The 19260-nt window shown below is 45.9% G+C and overlaps 1 protein-coding gene across 1 annotated transcript in view; it reads left to right on the top strand.

Moving 5' to 3' along the window:
* Positions 1-4292: 4292 nt before the first annotated feature.
* MMP24 (matrix metallopeptidase 24) overlaps positions 4293-19260 on the top strand; it is a 34850-nt gene continuing 19882 nt past the window's right edge. The window contains exons 1-4 of the mRNA XM_080627663.1: positions 4293-4436; positions 6461-6609; positions 11920-12036; positions 13797-14101. Of these exons, the coding sequence (XP_080483789.1) occupies positions 4338-4436; positions 6461-6609; positions 11920-12036; positions 13797-14101 (670 nt within the window). The 5' untranslated portion in view covers positions 4293-4337. The remainder of the gene's footprint in view (positions 4437-6460; positions 6610-11919; positions 12037-13796; positions 14102-19260) is intronic.

Below are 19260 nucleotides of genomic sequence, written 5' to 3'. Positions count from 1 at the left end.
CTAACAGAGCATTGTTACAGGCGTCTCTTGGGAAGCTCGCTGGAGACACAGATGATGTGTGCTGCAACTTGGGAATCCTCTGGAGCTTCTCAGGTTGAACAAGACCCTGGCTGCAAATATACAGAAATCCTGTATCTTCCTAGGAAATATTTCTCTAAGAGGCAGCCATCCCAGAGCTATTTCCCACGGCAGAGCAAGAAAGGACTGTTCCCCATAATAGAGAAGCAGATCCTGAAAGCAAGGGAGCAGAGTTGCCTGTGTTAGAACAAGGGCCAAATACAACCACTGCTGCTGTCTTGTGACCAGAAAGCATCCATAACTCCATCTCCAGAGTTCAGCAGCACCATGCAGAATACATGTAGAGACCCCGGGCAGCTCTACAGACCTGACACCCTTGTGCTTTCAGTAGTTTCCTCCTAAGTGTTTGCTGGTGCCTCGCTTCATTCAAGTGGGGCCAAACCATGTCTAGACATTTTCTCTGCACTATCAGACTCATTCCCTCCCTTCCAAAGCCCTCATCTACACTTTACAGGGAATCCAAACTAGGGAGGCGAGGAGACAGCATTTTTGTCTTGGTTTGCTAGCTTTGCCGCAGGGCTAGTGAGGTCTCCATGCAGCCTTCTCTTCTCCAGGCTGAACAGACGAAACTTTCTCAGCCTGTCTCCATACAGGAGGTGCTCCAGTCCCCTGATCATTCTCGTGGCCCTCCTTTGAACTTGTTCCAACAGTTCCATGTCCTTTTTATGTTGAGGACACCAGAACTGCACACAATACTGCAAGTGAGGTCTCACGAGAGCAGAGTAGAGGGGCAGGATCACCTCCTTCGACCTGCTGGTCACGCTTCTCTTGATGCAGCCCAGGATACAGTTGGATTTCTGGGCTGTGAGTGCACACTGAAGCCGGCTCATGTTCATTTTCTCATCAACCAATGCCCCCAAGTCCTTCTCCGCAGGGCTGCTCTGAATCTCTTCTCTGCCCAACCTGTAGCTGTGCCTGGGATTGCTCCGACCCAGGTGTAGGACCTTGCACTTGGCATGGTTAAACTTCATCAGGTTGGCATCAGCCCACCTCACAAGCGTGTAGAGGTCCCTCTGGATGGCATCCCTTCCCTCCGGCGTATCAACCGAACCACACAGCTTGGTGTCATCGGCAAACTTGCTGAGGGCGCACTCAATCCCACTGTCCGTGTCACCAATAAAGGTGTTGAAGAAGACCGGTCCCAACACCAATCCCTGAGGGACACCACTCGTTACCGGTCTCCAGCCGGACATTGAGCCATTGACCACAACTCTTTGTGTGCGGCCATCCAGCCAGTTCTTTATCCACCAATGGTCCATCCATCAGATTTACATCCCTCCTGTTTAGAGACAAGGATGTCATTGGGACAGTGTCGAATGCTTTGCATAAGTCCAGGTAGATGATGTCAACTGCTATGCCCAAAGATTTGAGTTGTCCATTTCCATAGTTCTCTTATTTTTAAAGATACATTGGCATTTTCAATTCCCAGCCCTTACAGTTCATGGGCAACTCATAAGTATGAGAGTACTTTCCACACTGCTGTTGTTGAATTCTTATGCAAGATCAGTGGTTTCACAGCCAACCCACTGGTTCTGTGTAAGTTCCCAGCTGCGGGTGAGTCAGTCTCTGCGGTGGTGGATGTTCCCTCAGTGGCAGGAAGGTTTCCTGGTTCCCACTTCCAGTCTGGCTTCAGCTTTTAGGTGGGAGTGATGGACTCAAGTTGATTTTTCCTTCATCTTTACTGCTGACAAAGGTTAGCAATAACAGAAATGGTGCCTCCTCCCAAGGAAAGAAGTATTTTGTTTTGTGTACTTTCCCCCAAACACTAATTTCCTGGATTGGAGGGGTGCAGAGCCCCTTCTAGAGGTACTGGTTTCAGTACCTCAGCTGTGCCTGGTCCTGATTGGATTTTAATAATTTCTGAACCTGTAAAATATACCCAGCCACATCTTTATTTCCTGCTAATAAAATGTGTATTTCATAGGGAGAGAGTCTTCTTGTTTGTTGAGGTCTTTATTAAACATTCATGAAGGCTAAATAGTGGCTGCAGGACACAGGTACCTATTTGGCTGCAGCATAAATTCCTGGTGAACCAGTTTCTAGCACTGTCTGGACTAGTGCAGCAGTCCCAAAATGCACTACGTGGTGATGCATTTTTGCTGTGAAAATTGGGTATTGCTTTGGTAAAATAGGAAGGTTTTCCATACCTGATTTCCATATTCCTTGCAAATCTTAGGTCACTTCATACCTCTTCGTAGAGCCAATTTCTTCTGCAGGAAGAGTCAAACGTATCTTTTCTGGAGCAGGCAACACCAGATTGCACTGCTGGGTGTTTGTGGTTCATACAGCTGTCGTGCTGCAGCTTTAGTGGCAGTATCTGTGAGACTATTCCTTATCTCTTCTTTTGTCCTCCTACTGGTACAAGCTGAAGAATGATGTCAAGTTTCTTTGGAATTGTAAGGCTTTTAACAGTTCAGTATTTTGAGAAGCATTTAATGTTTCACTAGAAGTATAAACCCACACAGCTTTTGTTACTGCCCAGTAGCATGGCACACTCCAAATGCATATCGAGAATCAGTCATTTCTTTGGCCAGCTGACAGGCCTTTGTCAATGCAATTAATTCCACTGCTTGTGTACTCTGTTTCAGCCTGTATGTGAAGCCTCCACTACTCCATTCACTGTGGTTATTGAATAACCCATAACAATTGCTGTTCAGATAATACAAAGACCCATCTACATATAGTTCCAGCTTGGGATCTAGAAATGGCACATCTGTTAAATCTCCTCCAGCCTTTTCGGCTTCACAGGTTACTACACACTCATGATATGGAGCTCCTTCCCCCGGTAAAGGGAGCAGAATAACAAACAGGGTTCAGTGTACTACACTGCTTAAGGGTGATTTTGCCATCATTAGCAGAATCAGCTCATAGCGATGAGCTATGGTGACATTCCCTGTATAAATTGTACCATCACAGGATGTCCAAGCACTTGAGTTTTTCACTCCTTTCAAGTAGGACTGCTGCGTCAGCAGTCACACAGATGCAGGAAACACGTCCCTGAGCTACCACATCTGGATGACTTGAATAAGTTGCAATTAGATGTTGCTGTTCCAACAACAACTCAAAGGCTTCGAGTTATCCCTGAGGATGTTTTTCTGGATTTTAGTAAGGCTTTTGATACTGTTCCTCAGAACATCCTGCTGGCCATCCTTCGTGTTCAACTGTGACATGAGCAGGTGCACGCTGCACTGGATGAAGAACTGGCTGAACCTCTAAACCCCAATGTCCCCAGTGTTTCTCCGGGGGAGCACCAGCACCTTCTGGCCCGGGATTACAGCACAGCAGCTCCTCATCCGAGCACATCCCCGGTGCACCGACGTGCTGCACGGCTCAGATGCGCAGCCAAACTGCCCATGTGGCAGGCTGGCTGTGGTGTCATGCTCGAGGATTCCCTTCCAAGCAGAAATGAATTCAAACTCCTGGTCCCAGCATGGCCAAGTTAATGACAGAGCAATAGATGTGCTTGGTGGTACAGCATCTCTCCCCCACCGCCAAGTCCAGATAAAACAGTTTATTAAGCACGTATGGCAATGCAGGCTGTGGACTGCTCCCTCACACCCTCCAAACAAAATGAGGCTGGACTGGGGGTTCTGCTACCCACAAACTTCAGCTGCCACCACGAGGTGCCATTCGTGGTCCCGAATGAAACAGGGAGAAACGGAGCGTGACAAAGCCCCTGGGTCTCTGAGGTAGCAGAGCTACCCCTGGTTCACCTCTCAGAAGCACACTAGCTCCTTCCAGATGGGCATGGCTTCAGGGCTGGAGCACCGGCCAACAGCCTGCCAGCCCCACTCCTCCCCTTCTCCGCAGGCTCGTTGTGAGGTGCACGCAGCCGCCCTCCTGCGCTTCCACACACCTCTGGAGATCCCCAGGCCGCGGCCAGAGGCAGCGCGGGGCAGCCCTGGCAGGGAGCAGGGCCTCTGAGGACAGGAACAACCCCGCCGTGAGGAAAGAGGCGCACGGAGAAACACCTCGTCCCTGCGGCTCTACCCTGGGGCTGCCGCAGCGCTGCTGCGAGCCCTCCCTGAGGGACGGAGCGCTGGGGCTGCTGGCGCGCGGCTCCGCGCCCTTCTCGGCGGGGAAGCGGGGCCCGTCCTCCGCCCCGCCGCCGGGCGAAGCTCCACAACCGAGCATCCCCGGCCCGGCCCGGCGGAGGAAGCGCTGTTTCGGCAGCCTTCGCCTTCCGCTTCCGCCTGCCCCGCGCAGCCGCCGCCCGCGCCGCTGGGCCGGAGCGCTGGCCGGAGCCCCGCCGCGCTGCCATGGCGCCGAGGCGGCGCCGGGGCCTGGCTGCGGCGGGCTCCCTGCTGCCGCTGCTCTGCGCGCTGCTCCGTGCCGCCGCCGACACCAGCACCGGACGGGTAGGGCTGGGAGCGGGGTCGGGGCCGGGGTCCGCCGGGGCGCTGAGGGGGAGAGGCCCTGCGCGGCTCGGTGGGGCGAGATGCCGGTGGTGCCGCAGCTGGGACCGGGCGGGGGTAGAAGCCGGGGGCCCGGCTGTGCACTGTGGTGGCCCGGGGCCGGGCTGCAAAGCTGGGCGGGCAGCGGCTCTCCGGGTCTCCGCACCCGGCTCCAGCCCCTTCGCCGCGCCTGGGCGCTGCTGCCCGCCGGAAGCCTTCGGGCATCCTGTGTGGGCCCTCCGGGGCGGCCGGGCTGGGTTGTGCGGCCGCAGGCGCCGGCAGCTCCTCTGGCTGTGCCTGGGCAGGATGGAGCGGGCAGGCGAAGGCAGCCGGGCCCCTCCGGGTGCTCTTGGGCATCAGCCTCCAGGGGTAAGGAGTTTCGTGGCAGTGCGGGCATCGCGGGGTCCTTTTCCCCTGCCCACTACCGCGGCTGAATCTGGCGGAGAGGAAAAGGGGATACGCGAGGGTAGCCCCGCGCAGAGCCGGTCTGGTTATTTAGTTTGGGTGGCGTTTTGGGTAGCATGCTCTGCCCTTGCTGCTCAAGGACAGTGTATTTTGGTCAGACCAAAGGTCCGAGAGTTCCAGCGTACTGTTTGTCAGAGGCCAACGTGAGATGCGAGGGCAGCGGTAGCATGTGTCCAGTCTCCAAGCAGTTTTGTAGCTTGGCTTCACCTGTGTTGAATACTCTGTATGGCTATTTGCTTGGTGAACTTTAACGTACGCAGCCCGGATGCCGTCGTACACCTTCATTCCCTACCTTGGAAACAGGACATTTCTCTGTTCCCAATGGATTCTGTTATCTTCTTGTTGCCAAAATGAAATGAGGATCGTTCTCCCTCTTGTGCTTCTCCTGACCTGAGCCGCTTTCCCGCTGCTATGTTAGGTTAAAAGAAGGTGTCTCTTCTCTCCCCTTTGCTCCAAGTGTTCAGGCTGCCAATGTGATCCATCAGTACTTGTGTGTTGGGGGCTGTGTCCTGTGGGTCAGATGGATTGTTCTTGTGGTCCATCTCGTAGTAATTCTCATCTAAGAGTTGACTTGGAGGGTTGGAGCATTGGCCAGAAGAAAGAGGCACAGCGCTGGGGAGAAAAGTTATGGTGCAAGGTTTATGAAAGCAATCCTTCATTCAGGTTTTATTACACTTCCACTTAAAGGTGATGTTCCTCTTTCTTGTGATACCAAAGTGAGGGGGATGGAAGAGGAGAGGGGAAAAAAATCCTAAATTCATGTGTGTCTTTGAAAATGCGTTTTGACAAGTTTGACGTGGTTTTATCTAAGGCTGCGTTAAGGGGGGGGAGGCAGGGAAAAGGGACAGAGCTCCTTGAGAAGAGCTGGCTATTTTCCTGTTCTGACAGTTTGCTGGCTGTCTGCTGTTACAAGAGGAAAAGTCCATCCAAACAGAGTCCCTGCAAGCTTTCTGCGCGTGGGTTGTTTGTTTTGGGGTTGGTTTTTGGTGGTGATGTGTGGGGTTTTTATGTAAGTAATTCTCCTGTTCTCCATACAGGGGTAAAGCTGAAGCTGTGTTTGTAGGGATCGCCCAGGCCTGTTAAGCTGTTTGCTTGGAGCGATGGTCCAGAGGCAGCAGTAGGTGGTGGGCAGAGCGTTACTGGGAGCATGCTGCAGTGGGAAGTGAGATGTCACCTTGCCATCTTGTAATGCAAGGTGACAGGGTGCATAAGAAGCCTTTGGAACAAGGACCGAGCATCTTGGGCATTTCTCTTTCCCCGAAGACCTAAGTCTTCCCCAGTTACTCAGGAGAAATGGTGCCATTTAAACTGGTAGGTCTGCACTGTCTTCCAGGACAGATGATGTTAAGCTGGGTCTTCAGCCCTTCCCAGGGATCAGATGATATTACCAACCTTGCCCTAGAAAAAGAGAGGTGGTTGAATTTTTTGGGCTAGTTTGTCACTTTTTCATTTGAGGAGATATTCTGATCTGTTAAGTTGAAAACTTTCTGTGGCATCTTACCATCTGTTTCTTTCTTTTTCAGGGCTGGTTAAAAACTTACGGCTACTTACTTCCATCTGACAGCCAAATGTCAGCCTTGCAGTCGGGCAAAGCTGTGCAGTCTGCAGTTGCCACTATGCAACAGTTTTATGGGATCCCAGTAACAGGAGTTTTGGACCAGACAACTATTGAGTAAGATTAACATAGGATAATTTTTGTCTTTCCCTTTCTTAACGCATTGTCGTATTCCTTGGGTAATTATTCCAGCTGTGAGAAGTCCTCAAAAAGGGATAGATTTGACTGGCTCAGCAAGAGAAATGCTGATCATGAAAAGGTGTCCCTAATGAAAACACCTCTTCTCTTTGCCAACACTACTGTTTGGGAGTGTGAGGGGAAGTTCTTGTTGAATGTTGTTCTTTTGTACATAGATGTCCATTGCTGATGCATAGGCAAAGCATGAATCCTGTGAGCTTCTGAAAGCAAAGAACACCAAGGGTTTAATTCATTTTCGTCTCTGTCCAGATTTAGGTGCAAATCTGGCTCCAGAAATGGCTTTTAATATATTTCTTAAATAACTGGAGTTGTGGATCTCCGCAGATGTTATTTGTGGCGGTCTGTAGTCTGAGCTGAAGTGAGTTGTAGTCTGGTGACAATAGTCAAGACTGTGTAGCTGTGGATGGTTGCCATTTATTGGACATCAGATGTTCTCTGCTGTATGTTGACCATGTATATTGTTTGTGAGCGATGATTTGATAGCACAGAAGCACTGGTCTGAATCACCAAGGCTGGAGGGACTTTGTTCTTTGAAGGCAGTTGCCTTTAGTCTGGTCTTTGATGTATACTGTGAAGTTTGGTGTGCATGTGGTGTTCTGGCATGGAGCAATGTTTGTTGCTGCTACTGCACTGGCTTCTTGTCATCTGATTGCCTGTGTGTTCTGTACTGGTTGAATATGTCTGCTGTTGGTCTGGACTAGGGGATCATCTGTTGACTAAAGGAGAATGCAGATATGGTCTTACTAAAGCTTTCTAGGGGAAAGAAGCATCTCATAGTGAGCAAAAAAAAAAAAGAATATACAAATAATAGAACATGCGTAGCCCTGCCTGAGAGTTTTTCTTCTGCTGTTTTCTTACTGCATTAGCAGACCCTTTTAGAGTGTGCTCTCTGTGCTTCTTCATCTCTCCCATTGTGGCAATCTGATGGCAAAAGGGACATGGTAACAAAAAAGAAGGGGGCACAAAATAACCAAATAGCGTGAAGAGGAAAGGGGTTTGGTTGTATGCCTTCCAGACTACAAGAGGGAGAAACAGGATAAATGAGTGAATTAGGCAGAAAAGGATCATCCTGGACTGGAAGTGCCTCTCCAATGAACTTAATGTTCCCTCTTTTAGGTCACAGGAAAAGCTCCTTGTTCTCCCTTGAGGGATAGAGAAAATCCTGTTGTTTTGCTGTTCAAATGAGTTGAAAATGAGATGCGTTTTAAAGGTGGGGATTTTCCATCTGATATCTCTGCCATCAGTAACACAGTTTGTAAGTGAATGCTGAAGCAGAGCCAGAAAGCAAGGTTGTGTATCTGCAGTTGGTGGGTAGAAGCTAGCAGTCAGGATGCTTATGAGTTGGAAGGGAATGGGGGAAAGAAGGGGCTATGATACTGGGGTGCTAGTTTGGAAAGTTAGGGAGCTCCTTCTGCTACCCTGTGAGTGACAGGGGAAGGGAGCAAACTGCATGTGGGAGCCCCTGCTTTAGTAGGTGAAAATATTTTTCTGAAGGAAAGGAAGGTGTTGCCTATGTTTTAGTGAATTTGTATGTGGGCAGGGATTGATTGGTGCATGAACACCCAAAGGCTTATGGGGGAAGATGGTTCCCCTCTTCTAAAACTCAAGTCTTCAAAGGCTGAAACCTCAGGTGCAGCTAGATGCAAGTGTGCTTTGCAGGTGTGAGGTTGTTCTACCTCCATCTGTCCTGAATCAGTAGGTCCATGTTTTGCTTGGCAGGGTGGAGCAGGAGCACCTACCTGGAAATTCCATGAAAGGAAAGAAAGGTGCTAATTGCTGTTAGCAGTGAGCCTCTAGTTTGAGTTGGAGGGGCATGGCTGGCTGGGCCTTGTTGGACTGTCACTTCCTCAGACCTGGTTGTGGAAGGTGAGCAAAAGGAGAAGAGCTGACAAGGCAGGCTGACTCTGCGAGCTCTGAATTACTCAGACATTTGCTAAACTGTTATTTTATTCTCTGTTACAAGTTTTGGTAATTGCAATTACAAATTTTTGTCACTTCTGTCAGTGCCATAAGCTCTACCCCTTGAAAGTCACTTTAGAATCAGAGTGTGAAGTTATTATTTTCTGTGGTTTATTTGTTGGGGAACGAGTTCTGCATGTTCTGTTTACTCTTATTATGGGAGCCTAAAGTTTTTCATCTCTTTCCCACATGCCTCCAAACCCCAAGCTTGTTCTTTCCTCCAAAATGGGTAACCAAGTGTATGAAAGTTACCATGCAGGTGCTGCCAGTAGGAGTGGGAAATGGGAAGGAACATCACCATTGGTGTTCTTTACTGATACCCAAAAGGAAAGTGGGGTGGAGGTCCATTTGGCAGCGGGGCTGCCTTGAGGTAGGAGGTTGAGTTTTACAGTTTTCTGTAAGGAGAGCGGATGACAGTGTGTAACATGGCCTCCTCATACCCTGCAACTGCCAGTGCCTCAAGAAACTTTGTGTCTGCCTGCAGAGCTAGTAGGTTGAGTTGTAATTTTGCTCAGCAGCTAGGCAACTATATAGTCCTGGGAGCATGCTGGGAAAGAAGGCACATTGACACCTAACAGAAGTGGTTACTGTTGTGTTTGTTGTAATCAATCTCATGGCCCTGGATGGAATCAAGAAATAGTCTTGTGTTGGAAGTGTAATGTGCTTTGTCTTGAGCCTGTTGTGTGGGTCCCTCACCTCAGAATTCAGGACAGAGAGTAACCACAAGTTGAAGTCTGAATCCTGCTTCAAGTAATTGTGGTGTTGTTTCTGATGTGATGTGTTTTGATAAACGCCCTGGAACACAGAAAGGGTTATCCAAACTGCTCAATAGAGAATGGTTCTCAAAAACCTCAGCTAAAGGAGATCAGTGGCAGCAAGCTACAGCTTTGTGATTATTTTGCCATAGATCTGCCCTGCTGAGAAAAGAAGAGATGGCTGGACTTGTACCCTGGCCCATGGTTAGACATGGGCCCATGTGTCTGGGAAGTAAGTTGAATCAGGGAACTGATTGAGAGAAACATTCTCAGCTTGACAGAAAATACCTAGGAGGACACAAGCTGCAGTAAGCCTGACATCTCTTTCTCTAGCAAAGTGGTAGAAGCAAAGCAGAAGAACACAAATAAAGGACATTTGGAAAAACACAGTGTATTGAAGTTGAATTAATATGGCTTTTCTAAAAGCAAACCTTAGATGTACCACTTTTCTTTGAAGGTGGCAGCAGTTGTGTGGGCAAGACAGATCTGATTTCTGCAGGTTGCTTAGATTTCTGAAAGACATACTGTACTGATAAATGTAAGCTCCTGTAAGTGGGGAAGATCCATGCCAGCTTCACATACACAGCTTGGGCTCTTGTCAGGTACAGTACAATATGTATAATAGCTCTCATTTGCTCTGTTCTTGGTGGGGAGAAGATGACAGATAACTGCACTGAGATTTGTAAGCACCTGTAGTTTTTACATATAGGAAGTGGACCAAGGAAAGGTCAGCTGAACTGGGAGCTTGTACGTGTGCTGTGAAAGAATGTTCTTGTGAGGCTGTACAAAGCAAAATGTCTCTTTGGTTTTTATTTAAAAGGTGTCCCAGAAAGAAGTCTTGTAAAGCATTTACTGGTGAAAGGAAGACATCTCCTTCCTGAAGGTGTGCGGCTAATAATTTTGATAGAGATGTACATTGTTTAGGCTCAAACGTGTGGGCATGTTGTGGACATGGACTGCTTGCTGTTGGAGTGTTGGAGTGCTGCAGTTAATGGAGGAATGTCTGCCTTTGAGGGTCAGAAGTTGTTCCCCGAGTGGCCAGGGATGTGGGGGAAGTCCTGCTGAGGAGAGGGGAGAGAATTTGGTGTCCTGTGTGAGAAATCTGCCAGGATGGGCGATGATGTTCTTCTTGTGTGACCAGGCAGCAGCACATTTCTGCATCCCATGGCTGCAGTGTATTCTTAAGGTGTTGTGTCACAGTGGGCACTTGTCTTTGCCATCAGAGTGAGTGGATCAAGTGCATAAAGTGCCTGAGGAATGGCAGTGGCAATGTCCTCAGCAGCAGCCACACAGGAGGCTGAGGGCAGTGCCAGAGGGCTGCGGTCGAAGACTGCTTGTGTTATTCCTGGGCTCTGGTCTCCTGTCCTGGGCTGCATTGCAGAATCCTAAAGAATGTGGCTGGGACAGAAGGTTGCTGTGCTGGAACCTTGGAGATCTGTATGTAGTTCCTCTGTTCCTGTCCCTGTCTCCTTTTTCCCCTGCTGCCACATGCAGTGATGGGCAGATTGGTTCCTCCATAAGCCACTTCTGCCTTTTCTGAAGTGTGCCCACACCAGCAAGTGGGATAGTATTCTGGGGTACAGTCTGTTTCTCCTTGTCAGAAAACCATTCAGGTTGGAAGGGACTTCTTGAGACCATCTGCTCCAGACCGCTGCTCAAACAGGGACAGCTAGAGCAAGTCACCCAGGACCATGTCCAGTAGGGTTTGTAATACCGCCAAGGATGGAGGTTCTACCAGTTCTCTGGACAGCCTGTGCCAGGGTTTGACTCCCTCCAGCTGGTGCAAGAAATAAGCAAAAGGTCTGTTAAGGCTGGAGGTAAAGGAGGTAGAGGAGACGACCTGACATCTCTGATAATAGTGCATGGATCCCTGTGCAAGGGACAGCATTCTTTGCTCTTCCAGTCTACCTGGCCATAGAGGCAAGAGTTTCTTACATCATGAGCAACATCAGAATAGTTAAGGATTGTGTGGAAAGACCTAACAGAATGTGTGCTGTGGTTGCTCTGTTCTGGTTGTTACAGGTGAAAGCCTTAGTCTTATCTGAGAGGGTTGTGTTAGCACTTGTTCAATCTTATTTTGTAAGTTATGAACTGAAGGGTTTCTTACTGGGGCAGGAGCACTTTAACAAATAGAGAGAGGATAAAGGAGGTGATAGGTGAGTTTGATCCCAGTGCACACACACATGCAGTTTTAATCTGGGTCTCTTTTGTGGCATTATCATCATTAAGCTCTTGTTAAGCATAAAAGCTACCTGATCTGGTATGTGGTTTCCTGATCTGGTTTCCAAAAGGAAAAATTAATTCCTTTTGGTATGCTGAGGTGTGTGGATTGCCAGCAGAGGTGGGGTGTACAGCTGTCTGCAGAGAGGGTGAACCCGAGAGAGGGAAGACTGAGCCCTTCTGGTGTCTGCATTGGCCATCCCTCAGAGGTCTTCCTGTCACCCCTGAATTCTTTTGAGTCTCTCTTCCAGACTCCTTGTTAACTTGCTTTTTCTTTCCTTCTTTTCCCTTGCAGGTGGATGAAGAAGCCTCGATGTGGAGTTCCAGATCATCCCCACCTCCGCCGTAGCCGGAGGAAAAAGCGGTATGCGCTAACTGGACAAAAGTGGAGGCAGAAGCATATAACCTACAGGTATAGTCCACGCCCTGACCCTTTTTGTTTTGGGGGAAAAGGTGTTCTATACTACTTTGCAAATTTTGTGCATACTTTTAAATCCTGAAGTTTCCCTGTAATACCTAGTTGAGGCTTTCATTCTGATGACATGGTGGAGGGGAACACTTTCACAGCACTGGGGTAACTGCAGAGTCTGTTCTCGATTAGAAAATAACTGATCAGTAAAGATGCCTAAATCTCAGTCACCCACTGTGTAATTTTGGCAGGAAAATCCGAGTAAGCACTATTCTGTTCCCTTAGAAATCAAAGGATCTAGCTCATAGGTTATGAGTCTTCTTCAACAACCCATTAATGCAGAAGGAACATCATTGTCTAAAGGTGTGATACTTTCTCCCTCTAATAATTTGAAACTTATTCCTGAATATTTATTTTTGTAGAGGTTTTACTTTTGCTCATGTGGTTTTTGTCTAGACTTAGGTCTGCTGAGGCAGTATGCTGAAGTGGGCTACAGGTATCAAGTAAGTGTTACGTAGTGAGGGTTGTTACCCAGAGATATGTTTTGTTTGTCATTTAGACCTTTAGCATTTGAAAGGCAATTGCTGAATGATACCAATGGAAGTTTCCGACAATAAGGATATAACTTAAATAAAATTAGGCCCCCCTGTCCCCCGGTTGAAAGTGTAGCCTTTTATTTTGGTTTTGGAGGGAGGAAAGGAGTTTGCAGAAGAGTAAAAATGAGGAGTGTAGACATTAAGGAGAAGATATGGGTGAGCAAGGCTAAGACAGAAAGGAAGTATGTGGTGAAGAGGGAGAAATATGAGTGACCAGCATGGGAAAGGTGCCAGAATGTGTAGAAAGAGATGATGGTGTGAAGGGAAAGAGAATCAGGGCCCAGGGCACTCTGTTGCTTCTGCCAAGAGCTATGAGCAAGGAGGAAGAGAATTCTTCAAGTAACGGTTGGGGACTGCAGAGACTGGGAGGAGGGACTTGTTCAAAGCTTCCTCCAATAATCATTCCCTTAAATTGTAAGGGTGCTCCTTGTGCGTGTGGAGATCTGAGAGTTAGATCCTGCTTCTAACCTGTTCTGGGCCTTAGGGAAAACTGGTGTATAATCATATAAATAAAGCATATCTTCAGCGTACGCATTACCTCAGGAAGCAGGTTGGCAGATGGCTTCACTTCTGCCATTGTCAAACTGCTAGTTGTTTAACTTCCCACTCTCAGTATTTGTAGTGTGCCAGTCAAGTAATAGATGTTCTGTTTTACCACTGAATGTAGTACACTGTCTTCATCTGTCAATCATTATAGTAAGTTGAGACAATTTCATTAAAGACTGAAAGTTGTTTCCATGGCAGATATTTCATATTCATAGAATCACAGAATGGTTTGGGTTGGAAGGGACCTTAAAGCTCATTCATACACTGGGTTCCATTTTAGCATGATAATTTCAGACAAAATCTGAAGTAATTTACATTTTTAAACTGGGTTATTTGGCTGTCTGCACCAGGATTTGAAAGGTTGTCAGGTTTTTAGGAAGCGATGCAAGATCAACCCAAGTATTGGGAAGTTTCTTATTAATAAATGTAGACTTCAGATCAGGATTGTTGTTCTGTTGGTAACAAAACTTATTTGTAACAGCAAAACTTTTTGTGCACAAAGCAGTCTCTGTACAAATAAAGACCCTTTGGAAATGTGTAGATGTGGCTATTTATTGGAATTATATTAAGTCTGTAATGTATTCTGCAAAGTTAAACAGCCCTTCTTTCTCATTCACACAGTGTACACAACTATACCCCCAAAGTTGGAGAGATCGATACAAGGAGAGCCATTCGTCAGGCATTTGATGTGTGGCAGAGAGTGACACCACTTACATTTGAAGAGGTCCCTTACCATGAAATTAAAAATGACAGAAAGGAGGCAGATATTATGATATTTTTTGCTTCTGGTTTCCATGGAGACAGTTCTCCGTTTGATGGAGAAGGTGGATTCCTAGCTCATGCTTACTTTCCTGGACCAGGAATAGGAGGAGATACTCACTTCGATTCAGATGAGCCGTGGACCCTGGGGAATTCTAATCATGATGGTAAGAGCACAGGTTGTTTTTAAAAACAAGGACAAGTTGAATGTAGACATACTGACAGGCGTTCAACTAGAAAATACTTAGGTAGTGGAGCTTTCACCTCCTGTACAATGGTTCAGATGTTTTCTAAAACATGTATCCTATCTTAAATGGGTCAAGGACTTTATTAGTAAGTTTGTGACTCTGCATGCCTCTCTGCATGTGTGTAATGTTGAGGAGTGAACAGGAGTGTGTCTCTGCTGGTTTTTTACATCTCTCAAGATTTGGACCGTAGTTGCTACAGAAACCGTGGCTCTGGGAGGCAAAAGGTGAACAAGAGAGTGTAAATGCTGTAGCTCATGGAATAATTAACAAGAGCAATTAGCGTTGATTGTAGTGGTGAATAGAAGGTTAAGAGAGTGAAGACATTTGAATGTCAAGTCCTTTTGATCCATGTTTGTTTCCTTACAGTCCGAGTATGGTCATAATTTGTCCACCAGAGGTTTCGGCTGGCTGGTTTGTTAAGGAAGACTGTTCTTCCTTAAGGACAACTCTTCTTACCATATTAAGCAATGAAGAGTTTCTGCATCTTCCTAGCTTTACCTTTCTTTCTAATGGCAATGAGCACTTTCTAATCTCTATTCAAACCTTTGGTTGAGGATTGTGATGACTTGTAAAGTTTAAGTTGGAAAACCAGAGTTTTACAGTGGCCTCGTAAACTATCACTCCAGTTTCTACAGTCTTAATGATCTGGGAAGGATGGTGTGGCTTTAAACCTGTAGGAACTCAAAATCACAAATTGAAACATTTTATAAGGGTTAGAAGTGCACTTGGAATGTAAATCTGGCTTGATTTTTAAACTGTATAAAAACATAGTGGCGTTGTTGTGCCCATGACATCTAAGGACACATGCAGAGGTAATGTCTTTGATTAGGCCAGCCATGTAGTTTGAGGAGAAAAGCTTTCAAGCATGCAAGCCACCTTCAGGCCTGACCTAAAAGTGACAGCTTGCTTTCAGAATGGAGTGTACGTTGAGAAGATCCCTCAGTATCTATCAGAGCATCTTTGAAAGGAAATGGAGCTGTCAAGTTCAACGTGGGAATGCTAATTTGTAGGAAAGCATAAATGTTATATTTGTCTTCTCAGGTTAAGAGAAGTAATGTTTCCTGGCATGTTTAAACATAGGCAAAGAAAGAGAGAGGTTACAGCCTATGGGATGTGAAGGGGGGGAAAGTGTGGAGAGTGTGGGAGGTTATGGTGTGGCAGAGAAGCAGTGTCTTGCTGTCTTGAATGTTAACTAATTTTTATTCCTAGGTTTGTGGTTGGAGGGCAGTTTGTGGGTTTCTCTTGAGGCTCAGAATTGGCAATCAGAGACCAAATGATTACCTTGTCAGAACTGCTTTTCCAGCAGTGGGGCGTGTTTGTGCTGTATCAGTGGTCTGTTGAGTTCAGTCTGGTCTCAGTAGTTATTTGATCTCAACTATGGGATGTGAGCGTGGCTTGTGTGCTGGATATGACTTCCCAGGTAAGCTCATGTATGAGACCTGGGAGTGCTGGTATCTGGGATAAAAGCAAGGTCCCTACAGGAAGGTTTTGACAAGTTGTACAAGCTTTTCTCTTTTCTCTTTTTTCACACAAAAAGCTTCCTTCTGATGATTAGCAAGGTTGGGAGGCAGCTTAAAGAATGGTAGCGATGGCTCTGGGGAAAACTTTCTACTGGGTAGAATGTTCTAACATAGATTATTCTACAATTCTATGATTATCACTTTTTTGAGTTATTTTTAATAGTTTTTAGGATGTTGTTTAGAGCAGATGAGTCTGTTTTTATAAGAGATACTTCTTATGCAGTATCCATGGGACTGTTTCAAAAACATGATGTACTTCTCTGGTGTGCTGAGTGACTGTCATGAGTAGTGTCCTCAAAATGCATGTAATTGGTATTTGCAGGGTTGGTGGGCACTCTGAGTGTGAAAATTGATAGAAGAGTTGAAATTGCCATTTGGGAAGATAAATGTCATTTGTGCATTTTCAAATAACTACGCTACATAAACTGGGCATCAGAGTTACTGAAAACCTCTTAAAAGTCACCAGTGAGGATGTTGAGAATGGTGGGATCATATTTGTTCTGTTCGCCTGGGAGAGTGCTGATGATAGGGAATGTACTGTGTTGAGGATGACAGGATAAGCCTGTAGTTAGAGCATAATAGATGTGCATGTTAAATGCAAGGAATTTGGTTTTGCCTGTGTTCTTAGCCTTGGTATGCAAATGTGAAGATGTCCTGTCTCCTCGTTGGATGATCCAGGCCCTTTTAGGAGGGCTTTTCCTTCTGTTTCACTGTTCCTTGTCACTGGAGCTCCTACTAGCTCAGGGTTCTCACCTCCGATGTGTTTTACTTGAAGTGCTGTTAGCAGGTCTTAAAGAGTTTCTTCTTGGTCAGGGGTTTCCTGCACTGTGATCTGTTCACTGCCTTTTTTCATTGCAGTAAGTTATTAGTGAGGACAATGTTGCCTTTTTAACAGGAAGTAGCTCTTCAAATCAAGGTTTTGCTTGTCCTCATGATAGATATTTTGGGGCTATGGAGATGTTCAGTCTGGAACTGAAGAAATTGCTGAATGAAAGAATAAAAATACCCTACCAGTAGATCAGTAGCAAAGCTCTCATTTATTCACGTGCAGAAAAGGAACTGTTTTGGCCTTTCAGCATCCATTCAGTGATTATAGAAACCTTAAAATAGCCATGAAGTAACACTAGTATCTTTACATCAACCCATAAAATATAACCATGTGAAACATTGCATTCCTGACAAGAATGTGTGTCAGTTGAAAGGGAAATATGAATAGTCTGCCTTGAAGCTTTCCGCCTTGCGGTAATTGTAAGTGTAAATCTCTGGTCAGCAGAGCAGGATGCTGAAACTGGCACCATAGGTCCTCAGTATTTGGCTGATCTGTTTAGTCCATAGGCTTTCATTACAAACCAGTGAGATCTAAAGCTTTGCTTTTGTAGGTCTGCATTTGTCCTACTGTGTTACTGTAGAATTTCAGTAGGTCCATGTTTGGGTGCAGCTGCCACCGCACAGAAGATCTGTTCTGGAGTCTTCACCAACAGTGCAGTTTATTACATGGATAAAAGTGAAAGATATCACATAAAGCCTCCTCCTGTCAGAAAAAAGGAAGAATGATTTGAACAGATCTTTCTATGAAAACTGATTCGTACATGGAGAATGGGATATATCTTGTTGATGAAAGCTTCTACCTTGTAAAGATACCTTGTGGTAGCCCACTAGGGTTCATTAGCAGTTTTATCACACCAGCTACTAGATAGTTGGGATTTATATATTCATCATTCTGCATGATTGTTATTATTGCTCTGATTTTGCCTCTTGTGGACAGCATGACCATTACCATGTCCCTTAAAATTATTAGTATAATCATGATTGCTATGATTCTGTTGGTTGTCTCTCTGAGACTGCAGTAGTAGAGGCACTTGCACCAACATTTCTGTTATCTTCTGCTGTGAAGAATGAAGCTGTGTAGGCTTTCAAAGTGAATGCAAAGTTTCCTTCCCCCTGGATATTAGTTACAGTTCTATGCATGGATTCAGTTCCTTTAGCCAAGTAATGCCGTGCCTTCAATTCATAATTGTTGATTTATGATCTTAATTGTACTGCCTTGTCTGACATTTCCGTAAGCAAGCTGTGAAAGGTTAATTTAGATAATATTTTAATGAGGATGTGCAAAACCAGGTAGGAAGTTGGGCTCCTGGAGCAGTCCTTATTAACTGGGATCATGGGATACGGAATTCATTTGTTGAGTTTTCAAATGAGAATGTCAGTGGGAGCAGCTGGAAGCATGAAGCAGAATACTGGAATTTGGAAGGTGATATGGCAAACAGGATGCTGCTAAAAAAGGAGTGTGGTTTTACAGCTAGAGGTAAATCATCTATGCAACTGCACACTGGCATGGTCACAGCTGTGGGGACTTACCTCATGTTTGTCCTGGAAGGAGCTCCTCAATAGAAGTAAAAGCAGCTCTCAGCCTTTAGCTTATCTCAGACTTGTAGCAGCAGTGGCTCTGGCTTATTAGGCTTCAATGTAGGGGCACTTGGAGACAATTGAAGCTGTTTTTGGAGTCACTGTCTTTCAGTGGTACATTCTGTGCACCTGTTTGTGTGTAGCTGCTTGCAGGCCAAGTGGCACAGCGTTTGGTCATGGAGTTACGTATCAATGCAGGCAGTCTCAGTATCCAAATTGCTTGTATTACCAGAAGGGACACCAGAAGTTTTTGCTCTACTTTCTTCAAGTCTTGGGTTTTTTTTACTTGAAATGTGCCATAGAAACAGCCAAGCAAACTTTAATCTGTCCATCTCAAGACTCGCTGCTGCTGGTAGACATTGTTCACTGTAGGCAGCAAAGCCTGTGCCTGTGTGATTACAGTCGTGATGTTTTAGGTGGAAGGAGGGGACTAAGGAATGAAGAGTATCCAGCTGTCCCTTTTATTTCTTTGAGATTCGTATTGGTATCCACTTTTCTAGGTTGAGTCTCTACTGTCTGCTTGCAACCCACTTATCTGATTTGTCAGATGCAGTGAATGTTTCAAGTAGGTACAGCTTCCCTCAACCCCTGTACCATAGTGTATTGCCAGAACTTGGTAGTCTTTCCTCTTGGATTAATTCCTGTTTCCTCTGAATTTTGCCTTGCTTTCTGTCTCATTTCTTGCTTATTTTACCACTTTTTTCATGTTCGTTTTCTATGGAAATGCTAGGGGCAGCAAAGGCAATCTATAAAGTAACAATATAAAGAGTAATTTGACAGAGTGTGTGTACTCTCAGGGTAGTGCACATATAATCTTTGTGCTATTTGGCTGTTAAATACATTTTTAATTTTCTTTCTCTGATTTCTCAGGTACAGGACATCTCCACAGCTAAAAAGTTTTGCTCTAACAAATGGCATTTTGAATCCAGCATTATTTTTCAGGCTACTGACACTTTTGTTGGTAATGAGCATCAGTATTTTTCAGAGCTGCTTTGAAGTTACTCACGTGTCCTTTAATGCAGAAGACCTGTTGACTGAAAGACTTCTGTATAGATGTTGGAAGTCAAGTGGGGCATAAATTGTATTAAAATTTCAGTTCATTTTATCTGGCCTTTTTATGACACTTCACCAGAACATGCTGTTGGTCATTAC

This window comes from Psittacula echo, assembly GCF_963264785.1.
Source record: "Psittacula echo genome assembly, chromosome: 12".
Taxonomy (NCBI): Eukaryota; Metazoa; Chordata; class Aves; order Psittaciformes; family Psittacidae; genus Psittacula; species Psittacula echo.
This window is presented reverse-complemented; position numbering and strand designations above follow the sequence as displayed.